General features: G+C 59.5%; 1 protein-coding gene across 12 annotated transcripts in view; it reads left to right on the forward strand.

The window, feature by feature from the left end:
- The window catches only part of RIMBP2 (RIMS binding protein 2), a 144,275-nt gene that overhangs the window by 98,829 nt on the left and 22,586 nt on the right, over positions 1–22,860 (forward strand). For all 12 annotated transcript variants that reach the window (XM_081036378.1, XM_081036375.1, XM_081036368.1 and 9 more), the window contains 8 exons: positions 774–824; positions 8,537–8,741; positions 13,153–13,298; positions 14,310–14,386; positions 15,032–15,141; positions 16,382–17,191; positions 20,865–21,016; positions 21,095–21,541. In XM_081036378.1, the coding sequence (XP_080892504.1) occupies positions 774–824; positions 8,537–8,741; positions 13,153–13,298; positions 14,310–14,386; positions 15,032–15,141; positions 16,382–17,191; positions 20,865–21,016; positions 21,095–21,541 (1,998 nt within the window). The remainder of the gene's footprint in view (positions 1–773; positions 825–8,536; positions 8,742–13,152; positions 13,299–14,309; positions 14,387–15,031; positions 15,142–16,381; positions 17,192–20,864; positions 21,017–21,094; positions 21,542–22,860) is intronic.

Below are 22,860 nucleotides of genomic sequence, written 5' to 3' on the forward strand. Positions count from 1 at the left end.
GTATAGGGAGGGCTGGATCCCAGCAAATTCAGGGCCTCCTCCCAGGAGAAGAGGACACAGGTGGGCAAACGCAGCAGACCTTCGCTGCGGTCCCAGTGCTGGAACCTCGGGGTCTGCGGGCCGAGAGTAATAATGCTACATGTCAGCGATGTAGGAATTCTGCATTTGGCCCAGGCAGTAACCATCGGACACATTTCTTTAATGAAACTTGTAAAATTTCTTATTCGCTGGAGCAGATGGTTTTGCTTCAAGTAATTTGAAGAGGGCGGCCCCCTGCTGCCGGCTGAGCTACTGAGAGCCAGTGAGCGGCTCAGGACCCCCGTCACAGCCTCTCCTTCAGGCCTGACCTTCAGCTCTTTGGGAGTCACGTCCACGTGACTGTGTTGTTTCCTGAGCAGTTAAGGACATTTGGGGGAATGGGGGTGCTTCCTGAGGCTTCAGGAAGGGCTATCCTGCTGTTCTGGGTTCAGCCACCTTGTGTGTGTGACCAGAGCTCAGGAAAAGAATCAGGGCCTCCCCGCTGACCCCAAGCGGCATCCTGGCAGCCTGCCCTTGCTCTGCAGGTCAGGGTGCATGCCCCCATTTCTACACAGCCAAACCCAACCGAAATCCACTCCATCTTGCCCAAAGGGCAGAAAATGAGAACTGACTTAGACTCTTAGAATTTGGGCCATTTTAGCGGGATAAAAGTCAACATCCCATTCCTGATAATTTAGACATTAATCCCATTTTCCCCTTTAAATGCTCACTTTTCTCTTTTTATCATCAAAAAGGCTCAGGTTGAAGCTAAGAAGGAACATGAAGGTGCCGTGCAGCTGCTAGAGGTAAGTCCATGAGGCCTGTGGGCACTCTGTGGGGCGTCTGAGGGCGGAGGTGGCGGCCTTAGGCCGAGTGGAGCAACAGCGAATGTTCCCGAGTGCCTGTGGGGTACTGGCCACTAGTGCTGTTCACCCTCCTATGTCGTCAGCCCATCAGCCTGCAACAGGCGCTGGTATGGTTCCCATTCTACACGCCAGGAAATGAGGCACAGAGAGGACAAGCTGTTTTCCCTTGGCCACACAGCCAGCGTCAGGGCCGTGGGTTTCAGTCGAGTCTTCTGGCCTCTGCTGCGCCTCTCTCATGGCAAACAAGGAGGATGGGCCTCGCATGGGAATGCCTCTGCCCCCTGAAAACAGAGGTCACGCCGTTGCTGAGCCCTTAGTTACCGTAGTTACAGGCACAGCTGCAGGTGTGGCTGCAGGAGCCTGGCTGGCCCTCCTCCCCTGGTTTGTCTCATCAAGAAAGGGCAACAGGGCTTTTCCTGGGCCTGCCATCTCCTGATGGGGGACGTCTGCCTGTCCCCAGATGGGGGACCTCTTCCTGTCCCCAGGGAGCTAGCTACCACTTAAGACAGAATATATGCGTCTCTTAACATCGCCTTTTAAAATCGATTCCTCCCCCAGGAAGAGGTTCCATGTAGATTCAAATTGATTTTTTGGAACCGTCCATTAGCTAATGAATATCTGTAGGGGTGAGTGAGATAAATAGCAGTTGGAAAACATAACCTGGGAAGGCGGCAGCAGACCTCCGATTGGCCACACGTCCCTGATGAAGGACTGGTCCCCTGGCCCAGGGCGCCCGCTGCGCTTTGATTTGCATCGTCTCCTGGGGGCAAATACAGCTTCTTTTTGCCATTTGCTGGGAGCCCATTGATGTGATGGTCTGTGTTGTTTTAATTCGCCTTCTGAGCTGCTGCTGTGACAGTCCTGCTGAGGCCCAGTCACCCTGGCTGGTGGCAGTGCATGCCTGACATGTGGTAACGGCCGCAGCACGCTCTGGTGTGAAAAGGGGCAGGCAGTGCGGTGTCTGAGAACGGTGTCCTCTTTTATTCGCACGTCTTTCTGCGGCTGTGTCTGTGGCTTCGCCCAGAGCACCTTGGACAGCATGCAGGTATTTGAAGGCAGTGCTCTGCCCGTGTGCCCGGGGGGCTTTTCCGTGTGTCCTGTAAATGGAGCAGCCTTGCTCCCTGGGCCTGCTCAACCCCCTCTTCCAACACTGGGGTGGAGGGGGGCTGAGTAGCTTCTTGGGGAGCCCCTCGAGGGGACAGGCTTTCGTCTGGACTGTGGGACACTGGCCTCTGGTCTCTGAAGTGTTGAGCAGGCCCAGTGCACCTGGTTTCCCATTTCCTGCTACGGCTGTAACTTTCAGGCTGGGAGAAGAGCCCCGTGAACTCGGATGACCGTGGGGAGAGGCTGGGGGCACTGGGCCAGTCACGTGATTGACAGCCCTCCTGAGAGCCCAGAAGGGGGTCGGTCATCAGACTTCAGACCTGACGCCTGAACGTTGCAGGTGTGAATCTGTGTCTGTGTACAAGAGAGGTGTCATGGGGGACCCGTGTCTGCTCTTCTGTGTCTGGGCTACAGAAGCAGCACGTGTCACCTTTGCTTACGGGCCATTGGCCAGAGCTGGGGACACAGCCCGACTTCAGTGGGGGAGAAGCAGGGAAGGACAGGCTCCCTGGGCGCAGGAGGAGAAGCCACTGGGGTGGCCCCATGGCACTGTGTCTGCCACACTGAGTTCTGGGACGCTCAAGTGTGGCAATGTTAGCCACGATGGGAATCTGGGCAGTGAACAGATGAGGATTATCCCTCATGTTTTGAATCCTGTGTCACTTAGTGTTGTCCTTCAGGGACTGTGGTGGGCTCAGCGTCTCTGCCCCCACCCCTGTGAGAAGCCTTAGCTTCCCGAACCCACGAGTCCCCGCGGGGACAGGAGGGGGGTGGCTGGGGACAAGGAAACATGCGTGCTCCCACGTTTGGGAGTTCAGCTGTCCCAGGACAAACTGACTCCTTCTTTGTCCCCACTGCCTCCCCTTGTCTATCTCAGTTGCACCGGAGGGCAGCAGATAGCCAGCAGGCAGCTCAGGGGTCCTGAGGTCCCATCGTGGCTGTGCACACTGTACCCGTATGACAAACACACATCTGTGCCGAGACGGGAACGCGCTAATGACTCAGACCCATCAGCTTCTAATTCACAGGGGTTCAGTTGGATGCTTAATGAACGCGTTCATCATATGAACCAAAGCAAACATTTAAGACTCTTGTGTTTTAATAGTGCTGAAGCTGTTCAGATCACAGAATGCAAAATATTCATTAGCTGGAAATCTCCATTTCCCGCATTCTCCCCTTGGTCACTACGTGTTACATTTCAGTGTCCAGATTGCATGTCCTGCAAAGGTCCTAACTCGGAGCCTGTTCCGATGAGCTGGTGCGGCTTTTCTGTGGACAGTGTTATAATTGCAGGCATAGCTGGAGCAGGGACGAGTGTGACCCAGGCAGTGAAACATGCTCCTTCATTGGGGATCATCCTGAAAAATGTTGAGGGAGCCTCTCTGTCTCTGAAGATAAAAGCAGGGTGTTCTGGTGGACTCAAAGGTACTGTCCCACTTTGCTGAAAACGGAAGCCCCGTCAACCATGTGTGGCAGCAGGGGGTGACTGAGGGACAGGGCCCGTACTTCGGCAGTTTCCCTGCGGGCATTCTGCCCACAGAGGGCAGGAGGTCTCAGCTTCCACTGATGGAGCCGCTCCCACGCCTGGGGTCTGGAAGGCACACTGTACCCATTGCACAGACGAGAGGACCGAGGCTCACTGAGCTGATGCGAGTTGCCTTCAGGCTCCTGAGTGAGTGAGGGGGCCTCAGCTCAAGCCTGGAGTCAGAGACCTGGGTCTGTCCTGCCCCCAGGGGGTGTGTGACCTTGGCCTTCAGTCTGTCTTGGCCTCATGTCTCTCGTAGTACACCGAGCTCATGCCAGCTTAGCCCCACGGAGCCTCTGACCATCGGTGACCATGCACAGGAAGCCCCCGGCAGGGCTCAGCGCGTAGTAGGGGCTCAGCAAATGATAGACAGCACCACAGCCCTGGCTTGCACGTAAAGGCAGCTTGCTGCTGTGCAGGGGGAGACTGGGTTTGCCGTTCTGCTGTGATTATTCACAGTGTTCCTTCCCGCACGCTGTCCTGGCTGGGACACTGGTCTCAGCGCATGGCACTCACTCGCCGGCCGCCCTTCGTGAAGCCGGAAGTCTGAGGAACCCGGGCGTGCTGCCCGGCACGTGTCTGGATACATTCGCTTCCGTTTTTATAAAGACCCGCGTCCAAATCGGCAGGTCTCTGCTGTTTGTCCAAGTTGTAGGTCACTTGCCTGATGACTGCGCCGTCGGCCCCCGAGCGGTCAGAACGCAGTACTTCTGCCTTCACGCGGGGACAAGAGGGGCAACGGCTGGAGGCCTGAAGGCGCTGGGCCAGCTCACACGGGCCTGGTTCCGCCTGCCTGCCTGGCCACCCAGCCGGGAGGGCCGGGACACTGAGGTCCAAACCTTCGGCTGCTGCATTCTTTATGCACTACTTAGTGGCACTTCCTTCTGCTCGTGACTCAGGGGCCATTAGACACCCCAGCTGCCGGGCTGGGCATCACGGTGCAGCCTGCACCAATGTCAGCCAGGCCGAGAGGCTGTGCCCAGACGCCCTGGAGAGGAAACGCACAGGAGTCCCAGGAGCTCCCCAAGGGGGGTGCTCACCTGTGCCAGGGCCTGTGGGGCTCTGGGTCCCCGGGCCCCACCCAGCTCCTTGCTGCTCTGACCATTTCCCCCCTGAAACGAGTGTGAAGAGCATTTGGAAGCTGCCTTAAAGCCGCCTCCTCTGATACGTGGAGACGCACCTGACTGGAGACAGGTGCAAACAAGTAGGTGTGAAGGCCGACTCGGATTGTTTTTGGCAGAAATTTGAGGTGGGAGAGGCTTGGCCTCTCCCCTATGACAAGATAATAACGGAATTGCCCCACACGTGTGGACAGGTGTGCAGCCAACAGCGGTGGACACACGGCAGAGAACAACGTGTGTGTCTGCGCTGTGGGGAGTGCCCACCCCCAGCTCCCATGGAAGGCTTTCCCGACGGGGAATGTCAGCTTGCAGGGCCTGGCTGTGGTGGCCTCGGGCACCAGGAACCGTGGAGTCAGTGTCGGGACACAGGGCCTTTCAGGGACCCAGTGTGCTGCTGTCCAAGAGCAGCTGGGGGCAGCGCTGAGGTGTCTGAGACAGTCGCTGCGTCTTGAATTCCTGCAGTTTCTCCAGTGAATGCCTGTTTCTCCCACTCATCACGCCGAGGGAAAAGCCGGTAATTTCACCAGTTGTTTCCTCGTGCCGGCCCTACTGATGAGCAAGCTGGGGCACCAACGAGACGCAGGCGGCAGATGTCTGTGGGGCGGCTGCGGGGGAGCGAAGCCGCCCTGACGTCTGCACTGCCCATCCTGGGGTCAGGCCCTCGGTCACGGCACCTCAGTGCCCCCCCACTGAGTCCACTCCTTGGGACACGCACTCTTCAGCCAGAAAGATCGTAAATTGTCGCTCCCAGCGCCCTGAGCTCAGGCGCTCTGGGCGTCATCCCGTGTGCCAGGACTTGTGGGTACCGCTGGAGGCCACTGCCAGCGCCAGGAGGCCTGGTGCCCGGGTACCAGCCACGTGTCCACCTAGAGCAGAGTCAGCACGGCGGCCACTGGCCGTGTCCATGTCTTTATAGCCCTTGTCAGCCGCGCTGTGGACAAGCCTTTGAAACACCAGCGATGAAAGACGGGGAGATTGTACATTGAAGTGAAGATTCAGTGCTTCTCTTGGAAGACGGGACGTTTGGCTCATGGTGGGTCTGGACGCCGGGATCACCGTGACCCAGTTCCTCTGGGTTTGCCCTGCTCCCTTCTCTCGTTGGCACTCTCCACCAGCCCCCGTGGATGTCCAGTTTACACCGATGGTCTGATGTCAGTCACCTCAGAACCAACAGTCCCTTGTACGGGCATATCCTGGCCCAGCTGCCGGGGAGTGTGTCACCGGTGCCATCAGAAGGGGACCCCTGAACAGAGACGCCCCGGGAAGGAGTGCCCAAGAGAGCGCTCAGGGAGCTCGGGGCCTGGGCCCTGCCAGCAGTGGGTGCCCAGGAGACAGCGTGCGTGGTGGCTCATGATAGGTCCTGCGTCCTGCCACCCTGCATGACCTCTGGCTCCCTGGTTATGGCTGAGGTCCCACAGGGCTGGCCAGGAGCACGCAGTCTGCCCGCATCCCCCCATAGGTCACGTCCTGGGCCCATCCCGTGGGCCTCTGTCGTACATGTGCGTAGGAGCTCAGGAAGACCCTTCATCTGGCGTGATGTCTCCACACACCCGCCGTTCATGCCCTGTCTCCATGCTTCTCACCACATCTGCATGCCACCAACATTATTTTCTCACGTTTTCTTTAAAACTGTTCCTTTTTGCAAACTTTCCATTGAAGCAATTTTAGGCTCACAAGAAGCTTCCAAATAGCAGCTTTCTCCATGCTGTCCTTCCTCAGCCCCCAAGGACGCGGCTCGTCTGACTCCCCAGGGCACTGTCCAAACCAGGGTGTTGGCGTTGGCACCGTGCCGCTGGCCCAACTGCAGCCCTTGCTTGGATCTCCTGGTTCTCGCACTTCCTCGTTTTCCCTGTGTGACCTGCTTACACGTATAGAGTCACGTAACACGGGTGGGTCGTCACCCCAGAGACACTCCCCCTGGGCCCCCCGGCGTCAGCACACCCCCCAGCAGCCCAGAACCCTGACAGCCTGTGAGCTGTTCCCCGTCACGGTACTTGTGTCGCTTTGAGAATGTTACGTAAGTGAGGAGTCTTTCGTGCACATGGCATCCAGTCTCTGATGTGCCAGCTACGTCTTCCTAACGCAGGTGGAATGAAGCCAGACCACGTGACTGGTGCTGCTGACCACGCACACACCACCTGGGCAACCGGCTGAGCTCAGGGCTCCTCTGATGCCGGGCCGTTGGTGACTGTCCCATCTGAGGACCTTGCCTGCCCTCCAAGGGCCCACAACGCTGGCCAGGACCACACAGTAAGGGCTGGGTGGGGACACCCTGCTCTGGGGTCAGAGCTGCTTCCCGGACCCTGCACGTCCCCGATGGGGCATGGAAGTGGGAGGCGCCCTGACGCTGTCCCTACTTGCGTCTCCCTCGTGGAGACAGCCATCGCAGCCAAGCTCATTCAGCTTTTTTAAAAGAAGAATCCTGCTGAGTTTTTAATGAATCGAAGAACTTAATCGTAGGTTTGGGATTTGTTAGGTTTATTTTTAGAAACCTGTGATCTCAGACATAAATAGCACTTGCTTCTGGATGAAGGAGCTGGGAAGCTTACTGCCGATGCTGGGACAGGATGGGGACGAGTGACACTGCTGGCCCTTCAATCAGGCTGAGGGTCAGTCTGTCACCATCCTCGTGGCCCCTGCTTTCCCACGCAAACCCTGTGAAACCAGACGTGCTGAGCGCCAGCTGGTACCAAGCTCTCTTCCAAGCGCTGGGGACACAGCAGGAAGGAGGTGACAAAAGTCCCTGCCCTCTCGTAGCTGCCATTTCAGTGGGAGGAGCCAGACAACGCCCAGCATCAGCAGCACAGTGGATGGCGTTCTCCGTGCAGCAGGGTGTAAGGAGCCTGGGCCACGCAGGGACGTCCATGCACATGTAACAGGCGCTGCCACAGGGAAGTTGATGCCTGCAAATCGGGGTCCCTGTTTCCACTGGTCCAGCAAGCATTTACCGAGCACCTACTCTGTGCCAATTCTGTGCAGAGCCCCGAGGACATCTCAGGGAGCCAGCAAGCAAAGGCTGGGTGCTTACTATGTGGTCATGGAGACAGACGAGAAGCAGTTGGGGAGCTAGTGAAACGTGGGGGGTGGTGGGCGCCATGAAGAGAACACTGTAGGGTGAGGGGTTGGAGCAGACGCTCCATGGGCCCGTCCGTGATGTGGGCACCCAGCGGGGCACACAGCCTGTTTCTGCACCGACAGGACGTGTGGGCCATGAGTGTCAGGGACAGGCAGTGACTGGCTCAGGCCATCTCGGGGAGACTGGGTGCAGGCAGCCTGGGCCCAGGCTGGGCAGGACCCACAGGACGCAGGCGGGAGCTGCGGGCGGCCCTTGCCTGACTGATGTGTGCCCCCGAGACATCGCCAGGTGTCTGCAGGGTCACCGGCGGCTGCCAACCCTGCAGGGAGAATTGCCCTTCATTGCTAAAGCTGTGTTCTCTGAGGTTTGGCAGCACCCTGGGCGGGCGTCCCCAGGAGAACAGCATATCGGTGGGTTAGCAGCTGGGCTGTCCCCAAGTCTGGGCTGTGTCACCGCCTCACACGCCAGATTTCAAACAGCCATGGTGAGGCATGCCAACCACAAAGTGCCCAGGCAGCACAGCCCGCACCGTGTGGCTTGGCTGGGGTCGGAGTGTTCGCAGGATTTCTTGGCACCTGTGGCCCCCACGTTCGCCCTGGAAGGGAACTTGGCCAGAGGCCAGGCTGCGTGGGACGCTTGGTTTCATGAGACTGTTCCCACGTGCAGGGAGGAGGCAGCCCAGCACACGCATGCACACGCCTGCACACCCACACACCGCACACACACCACACACACCACACTGACATGCACGCAGACGCCGCATGGTCACCTACAGGTGTGCCCACCTCCCGGCACCCGCTGACCAGCCATGTGTGCCCCTCTGCAGTGCAAGGTGCGGGAGCTGGAGGAGAAGTGCCGGGCGCAGAGCGAACAGTTCCGCCTGCTGTCGCGGGACCTGCACAAGTTCCGGCAGCACGCGGCTCAGGTCGACCTGCTGGGTGGCAGCCCCGGGGCCTCCACGGACGTCCCCTCAACCCCCAGCAAGCCTTTGCCACAGCTCGTGAACGGAATAGCGCCCTCCATCGGCACAGGTGAGTGCCTGGGCCCTTCCAGCCTGGGCCGGGTGGAGAGGGGTTGGCCGGCGACCCCTGCCCTCACCAGGCGTGCACATCTGGCGTCTGGGAAGCCGCCAGGGCGCCATCGAGCGCACCAGGCGTGTCGCTCCGTTCTGAGCCCTGCACAGGTGTCAGCAGGTGTGATCCTGGCGGCATATGTGCCTGACAGCTCAGTGCCGTCGTGAGCCCCATTCCACAGACGGGCAAGGCCGAGGCCCTGGTGGGGGCCACAGCCACTGCTGTGCTGGGGCCCGCCAGCCGCATCTGTGCTCCAGCTGCTCCCCCTGCTGCACCCCAGCAGCCTCCTGATGGCATGGGGACGTGCCCGGAGCTGTGTGTCCAGCAAGGCGGGGAAGAGTAACACCCGTCCGTCACGTCCGTACTTGGACGGCAGAGTGGGGAATATTTAACTTTGTGCATCGTCGGGGCTGGTTTGTCTTCGCTCGGGCAAAATGGTGACAGCGGCATTTAATGAACCCTCCTTGACGGTGTCCAGGGTAGACACAGGAAAAGCCCTGATCGGTCAGGGACCTCTCTCTACTGACAGTTCACCCTGCAGCACAGGCTGAACAGGTCACGGTTACGTCCACCTGTCCAAAGCATTGGCAGTGTCGGGGCGAAGAGCGTCAGCACCCCCTTGGGAATTCCATGAGCGACAGAACTTGCAGGTTTCTCCCTGTTCTTATCATTCCTGCTCACGCATGAGATAGAATGCAAGGGGCTGTAAAAACAGGACAGAGGGAAGGGGGTCTGAACGTCCCCCAACCCATGTTCTGAGCATGTGTGGCTGACGTTAACCCGAGGGCCAGGCCGTGTGCAGCCCCCTCAGTGGGTGAAGGAACAAGTGTTCAGATGGATGACTGGGTAGCCCCCCTCAGACAGATGTGACAAGGGGGGGACAGGGTGACAAGGCAGAAAGTGACCCGGGGCCACTTAGTGGGGTGGTCAGGGGAGGCCACTTCCCAGGAAGGGACGTTTGAGGCCCGGACGCTGTAGGATAAGAAGGGGTGAGGCAATCGCAGTTCTTACCAGGTGGAAAAAGATTTTTTGGTTGAGGGGTCATGTAAGGATGGCCAGCACGTGATTTTCAGGGTCCTCAAGCCCTCGAGCCTGTTCAGTGATTCTCAGGACCCAGTCCGTGCTCGTGGCTGAGATCTGTGACAGCGGCAGGGCACTGGGCCACGGTCGGGTCAGTAGGGAAAGAGACGGGGCATCTGCGGGACCCCCATGCAGGTGTCCTGTGGGCGTGCCCTCCCAGGAGGCCCCACAGAGCGCCCCCCATGCGGCAGACGGCTGCTGCCCAGGGAGCCCCTTAGACACCAGTGCCCAGGCTTTCACTGGGGCTGCTCACATGGGCGCCTCTGCCTGGCAGACACCAGCATCCCCGATGCCGAAGGCAGGCGGCTGCCGGACTTACAGCACGTGGCCCACGCACGTGGTTACAGGAAGCAGCTCGTTGCTTAGGGAGCCCTTCACTTCAGTGCACGGAGCCATGTGGAAGCTGACACCAGGCCCTTCTAAGAACAGCAGGCCAGGCCTGGTGTGGGGAGTCTTCTGCACAGCACGCATGTGCGTTATCCCGGCAAAAGCTCATGCGTCTGTGGGAGGGAATCGGTATCAAGACAGATCCAGGAGGGCCGGCGGGTGGCTCAGGCGGTTAGAGCTCCGTGCTCCTAACTCCGAAGGCTGCCGGTTCATTCCCACATGGGCCAGTGGGCTCTCAACCACAAGGTTGCCAGTTCAATTCCTCGACTCCCGCAAGGGATGGTGGGCTGTGCCCCCTGCAACTAGAAAATGGCAACTGGACCTGGAGCTGAGCTGCACCCTCCACAACTAAGACTGAAAGGACAACAACTTGACTTGGAAAAAGTCCTGGAAGTACACACTGTTCCCCAATAAAGTCCTGTTTCCCTTCCCCAATAAAATCTTTTTTTAAAAAAAAAAGACATCCGGGAAAAGGGATCTGAGTCACGACGATGGGAAATGGACCCCAAGAACAAAACACGCAAAAACCAGAGCAACACCACGTTTCCACCAAGCTCCCCGTGCAGAACCCCCATCAGAGATGCTGGCCTTTTGGAGGAGCCCCACCCCAGCCGGCCCAGCTCGTTTAATAAACTTTTACCCAAGTGGCCCCATTGGCAGGCCTGTGCACTCTGGGTATCAGCCTCGCCCCATCCTTGCTGTGCCAGTGTCTCGAGTCAGGGCAGAGGAAGAAGCGTGCTGGTGCCAGACCCCCTTGAAACCCCAAACCCTCCCCGAGGTCCCTCCTTGGCCACGGAAGGCAGAGCCCCTGGAAGGGCAAGCAGCGTGGGAACTCAGCTGCTGAGCAGGCTCCCCTCTTTGCTCAGAGGGTCTGAGCAGGAAGGTGGAGGTGGAGAGGACGGCAGCGCCAGCATGGGAGCCTAGAAGGACCTGGGCTGGAGGGACCTGGTCCCTCAGACTCCGCCTGCCTGGGCCGGCTGCACCCAGAGGTAGGGGAGCACCAGGAAGGGCCGAGGTGAGCCCCCGAGGGACTCCCGTCTGACAACAGGCCCGGGACCCTAGTGAGGGAGGTGTTGGGAAGGGGCGTGCCACCCTGGCCGCCCTGCCAAGCACTGGAGCAGGCAGAGTCATTGACGGCTGTGCGGCCATATTTCCCGGAAAATGCATACCTTGAGGCGATGGAATCACAGAGGAGAGCCATGGCCACACGTGGGCCAGCGCCAGTCTGACAGGCTCTCCCAGGACACAGTGGTGGGCAGAATCCCTCATACTTTCAAAGTTGTCTTTCCCTAGAGACTGGAGTTTTTTAAGAGAAATGTGACCGAGGCATGTCACATTTCCTATGTCATGTCACGCTGTTGGTGAGGTCACCCCAGCTGTTGGCTATGCCACATGTCAGTCAGCATGGCCCAGGTTCTGCCACAGTGACCCACGTCCCCAAACATCAGGGGCTGGAAACCGTGCGTCTTAACTTTGCTCCATGAACTTCTCAGGCTGCTCAGGGAGCTGGCTCCATGTTGCCTTCTGCCCGGGAATGCTAGAACACAGCCTCCTCTGTCTAGAACATTCCATCGCAGGGAAAGGAAACAGCACATTACACACCGGCTCAAAGAAGGCACCTGCCCTAAGCAGGACATGCCACTTCCACTCATGGGTCGTTGGCCTGGAGAAGCCGTGGGTCGCGGTGACGGCCTGTCTTGCCTGGAGCAGCAATGCTGGTCTGTGGCCAGACCCTGCACGCAGCGGTTCTCTGAGGCCTCAGGATGGCTCGTTCAGGGTATTTCCTGTGTTCCCGCTGGAATCTGCAGCTGGAGCTGTGAGCACTGGGGGCACCGGGCCATGAAGAGCACGGCCCCTGCTCTCCAGCACCTGACTTCCGAGCAGGGGCCCATGTCGTGTCACCAGCAATCCTCTGTTACAGTGATGCTTCTAGCGGGTCTCTTAGGCGGGCAGGCGCCTGGGGGTCTGTGGGGCAACTGCTGTGGCAGCCTTTGCCGGGACACTTGTCACATCATTTTGAGTCACTTTGCTGATTTGGGCTCAGCAGGTCACATGACGGGGCAGCTGTACTGAGAGACCCGGGCAGAGCGTTCAGTCTGCTGGGCAGCCGAGAAGTCGGGGAACGAGGAAGCACCTGCTTCTGTATTTCCTATCGGGATCCTTAGAAACAAATGCTGGACTTGAACCTGACCGTCCAGGCCGGCACTGGCCTCAGTGCTCCGTTCTCCGCCCGTGTGACCAGGACACGGCTTGGCAGCCATCTGGAGCCCCGTGAAGACAGCACGGGCAGAGCGACTTTGGTCCTTGCAAGTCTCTCGTCAAAAACACCCTTAGCCATAAATCTGGCCCCTTGGACACGTTGTGTATCAGTTAGGACCTTTTGGGCCACCCTCAGCTGGTGTGAGCATCAGGGCTTGTCGTTGGCGTAGACGAAGAGCCAGGAGGTCTAGCTTCGGGGCAGCTGGCTTCAGGGGCTCCAGTCTCGTCAGCAGGACCCCGTCCTCTGTGTCCGTGTCAGGGTGCCTTGTTCCACGAGCGGGCTCCCTTCTCGGGCACACTCCCCCTGGGGACAGCAGGGCTGCAGCCGCGCCGAGCCTCATGTCCTCAGTGTGAAGCCAGGGGCCCAGGCTCTGTGCCTGACTCCCACTGAATTCTCTCTGATTGACCTTCCCACATCGTGGGCAGCACTGCCATCAGCACCAAGCCACTGTCACGCCCAGGAGTAGACTCGGCCAGACGGCTGGCGGGGTGGGTGTGTGCCCTGAGCGTGGGCGCTGGGTGGGTCCCCAAAAGAACATCTGAGGCTGGTGCCAAAAATGGGGAGAGGCACCAGGAAGGCAGGTGATTGGTGTGCTGTCATTTCATCTGCCGCCTTTTCCTATGGTCGCAATGTCGTGGCCAGGTCAGGAGAGCTCCGTAGGAAGCCGCACTGCAATTGGTGAATACATCCGGTCCCTGCCACTCCCTGGTGACAAGCCAGAGCCTCTGTCCCTCAAACCCACCTATCTGTCGAGATCCGGAAGCGTAAGATGCAGATTTGAGCTGGAGGTGAGTGCTGCCTGCAGGCCCAGCTGGCCCGCCTGGGCCGTCTGCCCTCCCCCAGCCCTCCGCCCCCGCCCCCTCCTGTGAGGCCCTCTGCCAGTCTTCACTGACCACCTACTGTGTGCCAGGATGTGAGGGTCATGTGGACAGAGGGGTTCCTTGCTCTCCTGGAGATGGCATTCTCCTGGGGGAGACAGCCGTAAACCAGCCAACATTTTAAAAAATCAGGTAACACGAGTGTGTGAATACAGTGTAGCAAGCCCACGACCCCGAGTGCTGAGATAGGTGGTAGGGGGCCATCCTCAGATGGCTGTGCTGAAGGAGCCTGGAAGAGGCCCCCTGGCTGTCGTGAGCTGGCCGTGGGGAGACGAGTCGGGCGCTAGGCCATGGCAGCTCTGTGTTTGTTGTCCTGTGTCCCGTGGGGACCCCTGAAGGGTCTACGAGGGGGTGACCTGGCCTAACTCCAGTTTGTGAAGACACTCTGTGAAGTGCACAGAGTGGAACGAGGAGGGATGGGCATGGATGGGCTCACTGTACCCCTCTCGGGCGAGCAGGCTTCACCCCTCCAGCCCCAGTGGCCAGCGTGGGACCGCGCCCTCCCCTCCGCCCTAAGATGGCTGCCCCATCCTCGCGCTCTGCACTCAGACAGCAGAGGAGGAGGCTGAGGTGTCGGGAGGAAAGAACAGTCTCCCCGCATGTCTGTCCCGGAGCCCGGGCACCACTGGACGCGGGAGCTCTGTGGGCATGTCTGTCCCCCCACCCCTGACGGAGCCCGTGAGGACAGACGGCTCAAACCGGGGTCGGCCTGTGTCGTCCAGGACCCTTGCAGATCCTGGTTCTCAGTCTCCCAGGCCTGGGTCCTCACCCCGAGTCCAGTTTATAAAAACATCCACACGAGGGCCACTTTAGCCCTGGGCATCTCACAGGAGCTCTGCCGTCTGAGGCCACCTGTGTGTTTCCCGCACAAAACGTCTGGCCTCCAGCTTCATACCTGAATGTCATTTGTGTCTTTACTAGATGGACAATGAACGGGACTCCAACACCTCCAAGCAGAGGTGCTCGGGGAAGGTGCACCTGTGTGTCGCCCGCTACAGGTGAGAGCCATGCTGTGTGCACCGCTGAGAGCCGTGAGCGCGGGGACCCTGGGGCAGACGAGGTGATGGGTCTGGGACATCTGTAAGCTGCAGACTTCCCTTCCCAGGCACGAGGAGAAGGTGGTTCAGCCACGCTTTGGGGGATGACACGGTTTGTCCGTGTTGATAGAAAGAGTTTGGAGAGTGTTTGTTTCCTAGAATTATCACAGACTTGGTGGCTGAAAACAACAGGAATTTATTCTCCTGGCTCTGGAGGCCGAAAGGCGGAAATGGAGGTGTCAGCAGGGCAACACCCCCTGAGGCCTGTGGGGGCCCCTTCCTGCCTCCCCCAGCTTCTCGGGGCCCCAGGGGTCCCTGGCTTGTAGGCAGATCACTCCAACCTCTGCCTGCGTCATCACGTGCTCATCTGGCGCCAAGATGCCAAATGCGCAGCGCGGTTTCGGAATGCTCGTTTGGTGTTAATCCTTGAGGCTGCCTGAATTTTCCGCGTACAGAGGGCTGACTCAGCGCTGAGCCCTCATGCAGGACTGCAATTTCTCAGTAACAGCGGCAAGCGGCGCGTGACAGCCCGGCACCTGGGAGGGACGGGCGAGGGTCGGCCTGTGTCCTGTGCGACCACTGAGCGAGTTTTCTTTCTCCCTCCAGTTACAACCCTTTCGACGGGCCGAATGAGAACCCAGAGGCCGAGCTGCCCCTCACGGCGGGGAAATACCTCTACGTGTATGGAGACATGGATGACGATGGTTTCTATGAAGGTCTGTTAGGACGTGGCGGCGGTCGGCACCCAGGCTGGTCCACCCCCAGACGGGCCAGGTCCCCACATACTCCTGGCTGCCCCGGCCTCTGCTCTGACTTCATGCTGTCCAGTTACCAGCTTTCCCCTTTTGATGACTGAGGGGTGTTTCCTAGCGTGACACTCAGTGGAGATGCTCTATTTGTGTTCATCTTCAGAGCTCCCCAGGCAGCTGCTGCAGACACAGGGGCCAAAGGACCCTCTCGTCTCCACAGGGTCTCTCCCTCCTGCCTCTTACTGCCCAACACTTGGGGGGGCTCCCCTTGGTATTCTCTAATGAAATGTCGGCAAGCCCGCTCCTGGGCCTGTTACAGGGGCTGTACTGGGAGCAGTTCCCGGCCTCCTGGGTCCCCCCAAGCAAGCCCTCTGTGCAGGCTCCTCCACGAGTGGGAGATGGCCCATTCCCGCTGGTGCTGGCAGGTGACCCACGCTGTGGAGGCCTTGAAGCCCCTGCAGATACTTGTCAGTTCTCCGGGCCTCCGCCTGGAGCAGGCTTGTGAGCCCCTTGAATAGAGAGAACACATAGAAGTTAGACCATTTCCCGAAACACCAAGAAGTCCGCTGTGACCACCTTTAGCCACAAGAGCTACTGGGTGGTGCATTTTTCCTCCCAACTTACAGGTGGTTGTGGCACCAAGTTAATAGTCACTGTTCCACCCCAAATGGACACATTGGGGATTTCATGAAGATGAGACAGCGCTTTGCGGGGGGCAGGGGGGTCAAGTCCCCTTTATTTCTTCTGTGTGATCCCTCAATCAAAAATAAGAGTAACGTGTTTGTTTTCAGCCTCCCAAATCCTGTTTTATGCATTTGTTCGTCCTCGTACCGACTGTGCCAGGCGTCACTCTGTGACTGCTCAGTAGTGAGCAGCAAAGGTCCTGTCCTCACCGAGTGTTGTCCCCATTGGAGCTGGGAGTCAGCATATGGACGAAGGGAAATGAGCTGGGTGGGTTCAGGTTGTCACAGGCACTATGGAGGAACCAGGCTGACGGATGGGGGCGTTAAGCAGGTGGCGGGACGGGGGAGAGGGGTATCAGTGGCCCGGGCTTTCAAGGAGGTGACGTTGAGCAGATTCCTGTGCAGAGATGAGGAATCCACTGCCTTCGTGTCACTTGCCCTGTGGCCCTGTGGGGGGAGGTGCCAAGTACCCTGCAGGACCTCGGGGCCCTATGTGATGACAACTCTGTCCTGGTGCCCAACAGGCGAGCTGCTGGATGGGCAGAGGGGTCTGGTGCCCTCCAACTTTGTGGATTTTGTTCAAGACAATGAGGCTCGCTTCAGCACGCTGGGGCCTGAACAGGATCGGAGCTTCATCAACCGTCCCAGCATCGGCCTGGAGGGGGAGAACATTCTGGACCTGCAATCCCCGCCTCGCCTGGATGCCGGCGTCACTGACAACGGTGTGGGGACGCTGGACGTGAACATGGATGACATTGGAGAAGATGTCGTGCCTTATCCTAGGAAAATCACCCTCATCAAACAACTTGCCAAAAGTGTCATTGTGGGCTGGGAACCGCCGGTGGTGCCGCCGGGCTGGGGGGCTGTGAGCAGCTACACCGTGCTCGTGGACCAGGAGCCACGCCGCAGCCTCACGCCGGCTGGCAGGACCAAGGCGCTCGTGGAGAAGCTCAACATGGCGGCCCGCACCTACCGCGTGTCCGTGCAGTGCGTCACGAGCAGGGGCAGCTCAGACCAGCTGCAGTGCACGCTGCTGGTGGGCAAGGATGTGGTGGTGGCCCCTTCGCACCTGAGGGTGGACAGCATCACACAGACCTCCGCCCAGCTGTCCTGGATGCCCAGCAACAGTAATTACAGCCACGTGGTCTTCCTGGACGAGCAGGAGCTGGATGTGGTGCAGGCCGCCAGCTACAAGTACCAGCTGTGGGACCTCAGGCCCAACACGGCCCACAAGGTGAAGGTCCTGGCCAGGCCCCACCAGGTGCCGTGGCAGCTTCCCCTGGAGCAGAGGGAGAAGAAGGAGGCCGTCGTAGAGTTCTCTACACTGCCTGCAGGTGAGCCCGTCCCTCTGCGGTCCCCGGGGGATACCAGCTGTCACCCCCTACATGACATGGAGACGGGTGGTGGGAAGGAGCCGAAGGGCAGAGCTGTTCAGCCAACATTCTCCTGGAAAATCCCTTAAATTGCTCTTGAAGCATGGAATATAGGTGTGTGTGTGTGTGTGTGTGTGTGCACATGTATGCATGTATGCGTGTGTATATGCACATATGTGCACGTGCATGCATGTTTGTATTTGTGTGTGCTTTGTGTTTTGTGTATGTGTGTACATGTGTGTATGCACACATGTGGTGGGTGTAGTTTTATGTATATGCACGTGTGTGCACATAAGTGTATGCATGTATGTGTATGTGTGGTGTAAATATACATGTGTGCGTGTATGTGTACATGTACGTGTGTGCATGTGTGGTTGTGTGCAGTGTGTGTATATGCATGAGTGTATATGAATGTGTACATGTGTGTGTGTATGAGACAGAGGGAAGACTGTGTGTAGGGGCCATGGTGTTGGAGATACTTCTTTTAACACCTGCATGAGCAAGAGGTTGGTCCCCCAAAAGATGGGAGGAATGAGACCGTCCTCAGGGCCGGGAGAGTCACATCGTCCCGGTGACACTGCCTCCCAGACATGCGGAGTGGACAGTGAACCAGGCACCCACATCCTCCCGCTTTCCCTTGTGGTGGAAATGGCACCCGGGAGGGACGTGGGCAGATGCTGTGCTGGGTCCTGGGCCCTCTCCTGTGCAGCCCGGCCCTCGCGTCCCCAGCTGTTCCAGGAGAGGGGTGGGCTCCCCTGCCCTTCCCACACACCCACCCCTGGGAGTTGCGAACACGTGGGTGACATGGCCAAGCCAGCGGGTCTGCTCGTTCTCCGACTTATCCAGACCCTGGTGCTGCTGAGTTAACGGGCAGCGGCCATCTCGGCCTCCAGGTCCGTGCTGCTGTTTGGGGTGTGGACAGGCTGCCTCCCGCGTGCCAGGCTGGGAGCCCGAGCTCCTGGGAGGGACAGCCGGCTGGGCGTTGTGCAGAAGCATCTGTGGGCACCATCTGCTGGCCCCGGCCCTTCTCAGTGCTGTGTTGGTCACAGCGGCCTGGCACTGTCCTCGGTCAGCCCCGCCCAAGCAGTTTTACTGACAGCCCAGTTGCCGTCCAGCACGACTCTGCCCAAAGCCCTCCATTGAACGCGTTGGTTTTCCGGGGCTCCACAGACTTGCTTTCCATCTTGCCGTGTGCCTGGTGCCTGCGGGGTACACACTCGCCTGCAGGCTGACGCACGAAGCAGCAGCGTCACGAGCGGGGCCCAGACCCAGCCCTACAAGGGAGTGTGCCTGCGTGGGGACTGGTTTATGAAGGGTCAGTTCAGTCCCCTCGTATGATGGCCTGATGTCCTCCTGCCTGTCGATGGGATAACCTGAACATGGGGTAACGGGCCCCTCTTTTCATGGATGCCTACTCTGGGGTCCTGTGATCAGAAACACCAGCATGGGGAGCCTTGGGGACCAGAGGAGAGGTGAGGGGCACGTGCGTTGGACAGCTGGGCAAGGCTCCCACTGACACCTCTGGGAGGACAGGAATGGGCACCCAGGACCAGCTGCTGAACACGTGGCGTGTCCCCATGGGAGATTCCCCGTTATGGGGTGTCCTAGCCCATCCAGGCTGCTAGGACAGATGACCACGGCCTGAGCGGCTTTCAGGGCAAATGTTGATTTCTCACCGTCTGGAGGCTGGAAGGCCAAGGTCCAGGCGCTGGCAGACGGGGTGTCTGGTGAGGACCTTCCGAGTCCACTGTTGGCCGACCCTTTTCTCGCTGTGTCCTCACTGGTGGAAGGGGCAAGAGAGCTCTCTGGGGTCCCTTTAGAAGGGCACTGACCCCACTCCTGGGGCTCCCCCTATGACCACATCACCTCCCAAAGGCCCCACCTCCTAGTACCATAACTTCAGGGGTAGGATTTCAGCATATGAATTTGGGAGACACAGACATTCAGACCACAGCAGACCATTTTTATCTCCTGTCCAGAAGGGGAGGGTTTTGACCAGGATGTGAGATGACGGGAGTGGGAGGTGTGGGGAAGCGTCCCCTTTGGGAGGACCCCTGCCCCCGCCGTGTGATGGGCCGCCTCCTGGAGCAATGTCAGGTGTGGCCTCTGCTCAGTGCCCCGCGTGGCCAATGTCAGAGCGCTCCCGTTGCCCTGTTGCTGTCTCAGGGCCCATGTGGCCAGAGAGGCTGGAGGTGACAGGCCTGCAGCCACTCGAGTCTCTCTTCACCCACAGACCCTGGTGGGTCTCTACTGTGGTTTCACTTTATGTAGAAAGAGGTGGCGAGAAACCTGAGGCTGGGCGGTCCTGCCCTTTGTCCTTGAGAACAGTGAGGCGACGTGTCACACGTGTCACGGGTTGAGGGCCCAGCCGTCTGGCGTCTGTGTGGTTTCTCTCCTGAGCCAGGCCGACAGATTTTCAGCTGAGGTGTAACTGGCACACACTGCAGTCTTCGTGTTCGGGGAGGCCTTGTCACAGCATGTGACTGTCCTGTCTTTGCAAACGGGTCACAGGCAAGTGCTGGTGTGGGTCCTGCCGGCGCTGGTGGACGCTAGTGGCTGAGTGACGTCCTTGGAGCCTTGATGTCCTCATGTGCAGTCAGGATGTTGAAGTCATAGGACAGGGTGTTGGTGTGAGCAGGAGCGTGGGTGGAGCATGGGGACTCCCACGTGGCTGTCCCCTCCTGCCTCAGGGGCCATGGCTTGGGGACTTGGACAGTCTGAGGGTGTGACATCACGGCCTGCCTCCTTTCCAGAGTGCTGTGGGCTCACACACAGGAGGAGGTGGGGCTTGTGTCCCAGGCCTAGAGGACGGGACCCCCCCCCGGGCACAGTGCAGGACAGGAAGCCCTGCCACCTCCAGGAGTCACCTGGGTCACGGCCACAGGCCTGACACCAGTTGCTGGAATAGCCGCTCCAGGCAGTTCCGACTCAGCCAGCAAAGGACACGTGCCAGCAGGTGCTGACGGGAGGTCTGGTGTGGAGCTGGACTGCCAGGTTCAGGTGGCCCCAGCAGGGCCCCAGTCTGTCCCGGAGGCGGGCACAAGGGGACGGAGAGGACAGAGAGGGCGTCCTCAGCCAGACCTGGGTCCCCTTGGCCCACTTTAAAGCTGTCATGGGGCTGACTGGCCATGCCTGACTCCCAGGGGGGCCTGGAGATGGGCCCAGGGAGCTGTGTCGTCACACAGAGAGCCAGGGAACAGGTGGTCCCAGAGGGGTGACAGAAGTGGGGTTGGAGCAGCTCAATGGGGTGTCCTTAGCCCCCCGCCCAGGCCCCTGCTTCGCTTTCACACCTCCTAGTCTCAGAGATCCTTGCCCTGTCAACTTCTTTTGTGCTCATATTTTGTTGTATTTCCGGTAAAGTTGAGTTGACATACAATATCATACGGGTTTCAGTGCAACGTGATTCAACACTGAGACGCCTTACGACGTGATGAGCCAAGAAATCAGGAGCCGTCTGTCACCGCACGCTTGTTACGGTGCTGCTTGTACATTACGTCCCCGGGGTTTCCTTATTTTATCACTGGGAGTTTGTGCCTCTAATGAATGACCCCTTCCAGGTGAGACCTGCTGAGCGTAGTAACCGCTCACCTGCCCAGGGCCAGGCCCTGAAGGCTCCTCTGCCCTCTGTCCCCAGGTCCTCCGGCTTCCCCACAGGACGTCACCATCCAAGCTGGGCCCACCCCAGCGATGGTCCACGTCTCCTGGAAGCCGCCCGCCCTGACCACTACCGGGCTGTCCAACGGAGCCACCGTGACGGGCTATGGCGTGTACGCCAAGGGGCAACGGGTGAGTACAGACTGTGCAGCGTGCGCCCCGCCCCGCCCAGGGTGCCGGACCGCCTGTGAGCAGCTTTCTCTGTGGCAGGTGGCTGAGGTCATTGCCCCCACGGCGGACGGCACAGCCGTGGAGGTCGTGCGGCTACGGAGCCTGGACGCCAAGGGTGTGACCGTGCGGACCCTCTCTGCACAGGGCGAGTCCGCGGACTCGGCCATCGCTGCCATTCCCCCCGACCTCCTGGTGCCTCCAGCCCCTCCGAGAACGCCCACCCCGAAGCCATTAGCAAGTGCCGGAGTCCCTGATACCAAAGATGACCAGCTGGGTCCCCACGTCCGAGTGGACGAGGCCTGGGAGCAGAGCCGGGCGCCGGCCCCCGCCCACGGGCACATGTTGGCGCCGCCCGGCCTGGGCCCCGGGAGGCGCTCGCCGTCGCCCAGCCGCGTCCTCCCTCAGCCACAGGGGGCCCCGGTGTCCACCTCTGTCGCCAAGGCCATGGCCCGGGAAGCTGCCCAGAGAGTGGCCGAGAGCAGCAGGGTGAGTAGGCTGGTGCCCGCGTGGGGGTGGGGCCTTCCATCAGCCCCGCGAGCCTGTGTGTGCTGTGCACGCAGCATGTGTGGCGTGTTTCTCCCCCAGCCCACTCCTTGGGTGGGGTTTTAGGCCTGATCCCGATGGAACCAAAATGCGTTTCCATTTTGCGAACATAGACCCATCACCAGGGGAAATGGTTATGTGCCAGCCTCGCTAGGAAGCGCTGGGACCAGTGACTCGGCAGGCTTTGGTCTGTCCCAGGGTCTGGAGGTGACTCCTGGAAGTCGGCTTGGGGAACTATCTACTTGAATGGGGCACACCTGGGCCTGCTCACCCCGTGTTTCTGTGTGTGTGTGTGTGTGTGTGTGTACACAGATACACACACCAGACAGCAGACATACATAGATATATTCCCACGCCTCTTCCTGGGAATGGCCGTCGGACAGGGAGTGTGTGCGTTGTGGTGGGGCCACACCCCGGTACAACGTACAATGAGAAGTGGAAGCTTCAGCAACACCTAGGAGACGGGGCGCCATCCAGGCCTCCGGGTCCTCTGCCAGGACCTGGCACTGAGCTGCATGGTGCCCCCCTGCCTGGGAGCACCTGTCGCGAGGGGGCAGCGGCTGCCAGCGGCCCTCCCTGCACTGCCTGCCAGCCTGTAGGGGCTCCCCTGGACGGAGGCCCCTGGCAGTGCCGTCTCTGATGCCGCTGCGGGAGACCCCCACTTCCTGAGCATGCAGGTGCTGGGCACTGGGTCTGGAGACCCCGGAGATCACAGCCCCAGAGGCCACACCAGGGCACTGGGGGGCAGGAAGGCGGCCATGGGTGCGTCTCGGATTCTTGAAACCTGGAAACTGGGTGTTTCTGTGAAACCTCTCAATTTGTTCACTACTGGCCTCTGATGCTTAAAAAGTAGTTAAACACCAGCCTATGGCCTCTGACTAAAGGAAAAGCTTCCGAATGTGCACGTTTTTTCACGGGCCACACCCTGCGCTCTGATGTCGCACATCCCGGAAGCCCCGGCCCAGCCAGCCATCGCAGCTGGGAGCTTGTGGCAAAGCTTCGTGGGCAGGAAGGGCTGGTGGGTGATGCTGTCCCCTGCAACCCTAAGACCCCCAGACAGGACCCCGAGAATCAGCCCAGGAACTCCTGGGGCTACTGGCTCTCAGCCAGCGACCCTTTCAGGTATGGAGAGAAAACAAACATCTGAGATCCTTTTCCAAGAAACTGCTAAGTGATCACATTAAGAGCCAGGCTTCTACTCGCAGCCAAATCAAGAACTAGTTTTATGAGCGTGGGTGGGGCGGGGGAGGGGGAGAGGAGCT

The sequence above is a fragment of the Rhinolophus hipposideros genome (genome assembly GCF_964194185.1).
Source record: "Rhinolophus hipposideros genome assembly, chromosome: 24".
Lineage (NCBI taxonomy): Eukaryota > Metazoa > Chordata > Mammalia > Chiroptera > Rhinolophidae > Rhinolophus > Rhinolophus hipposideros.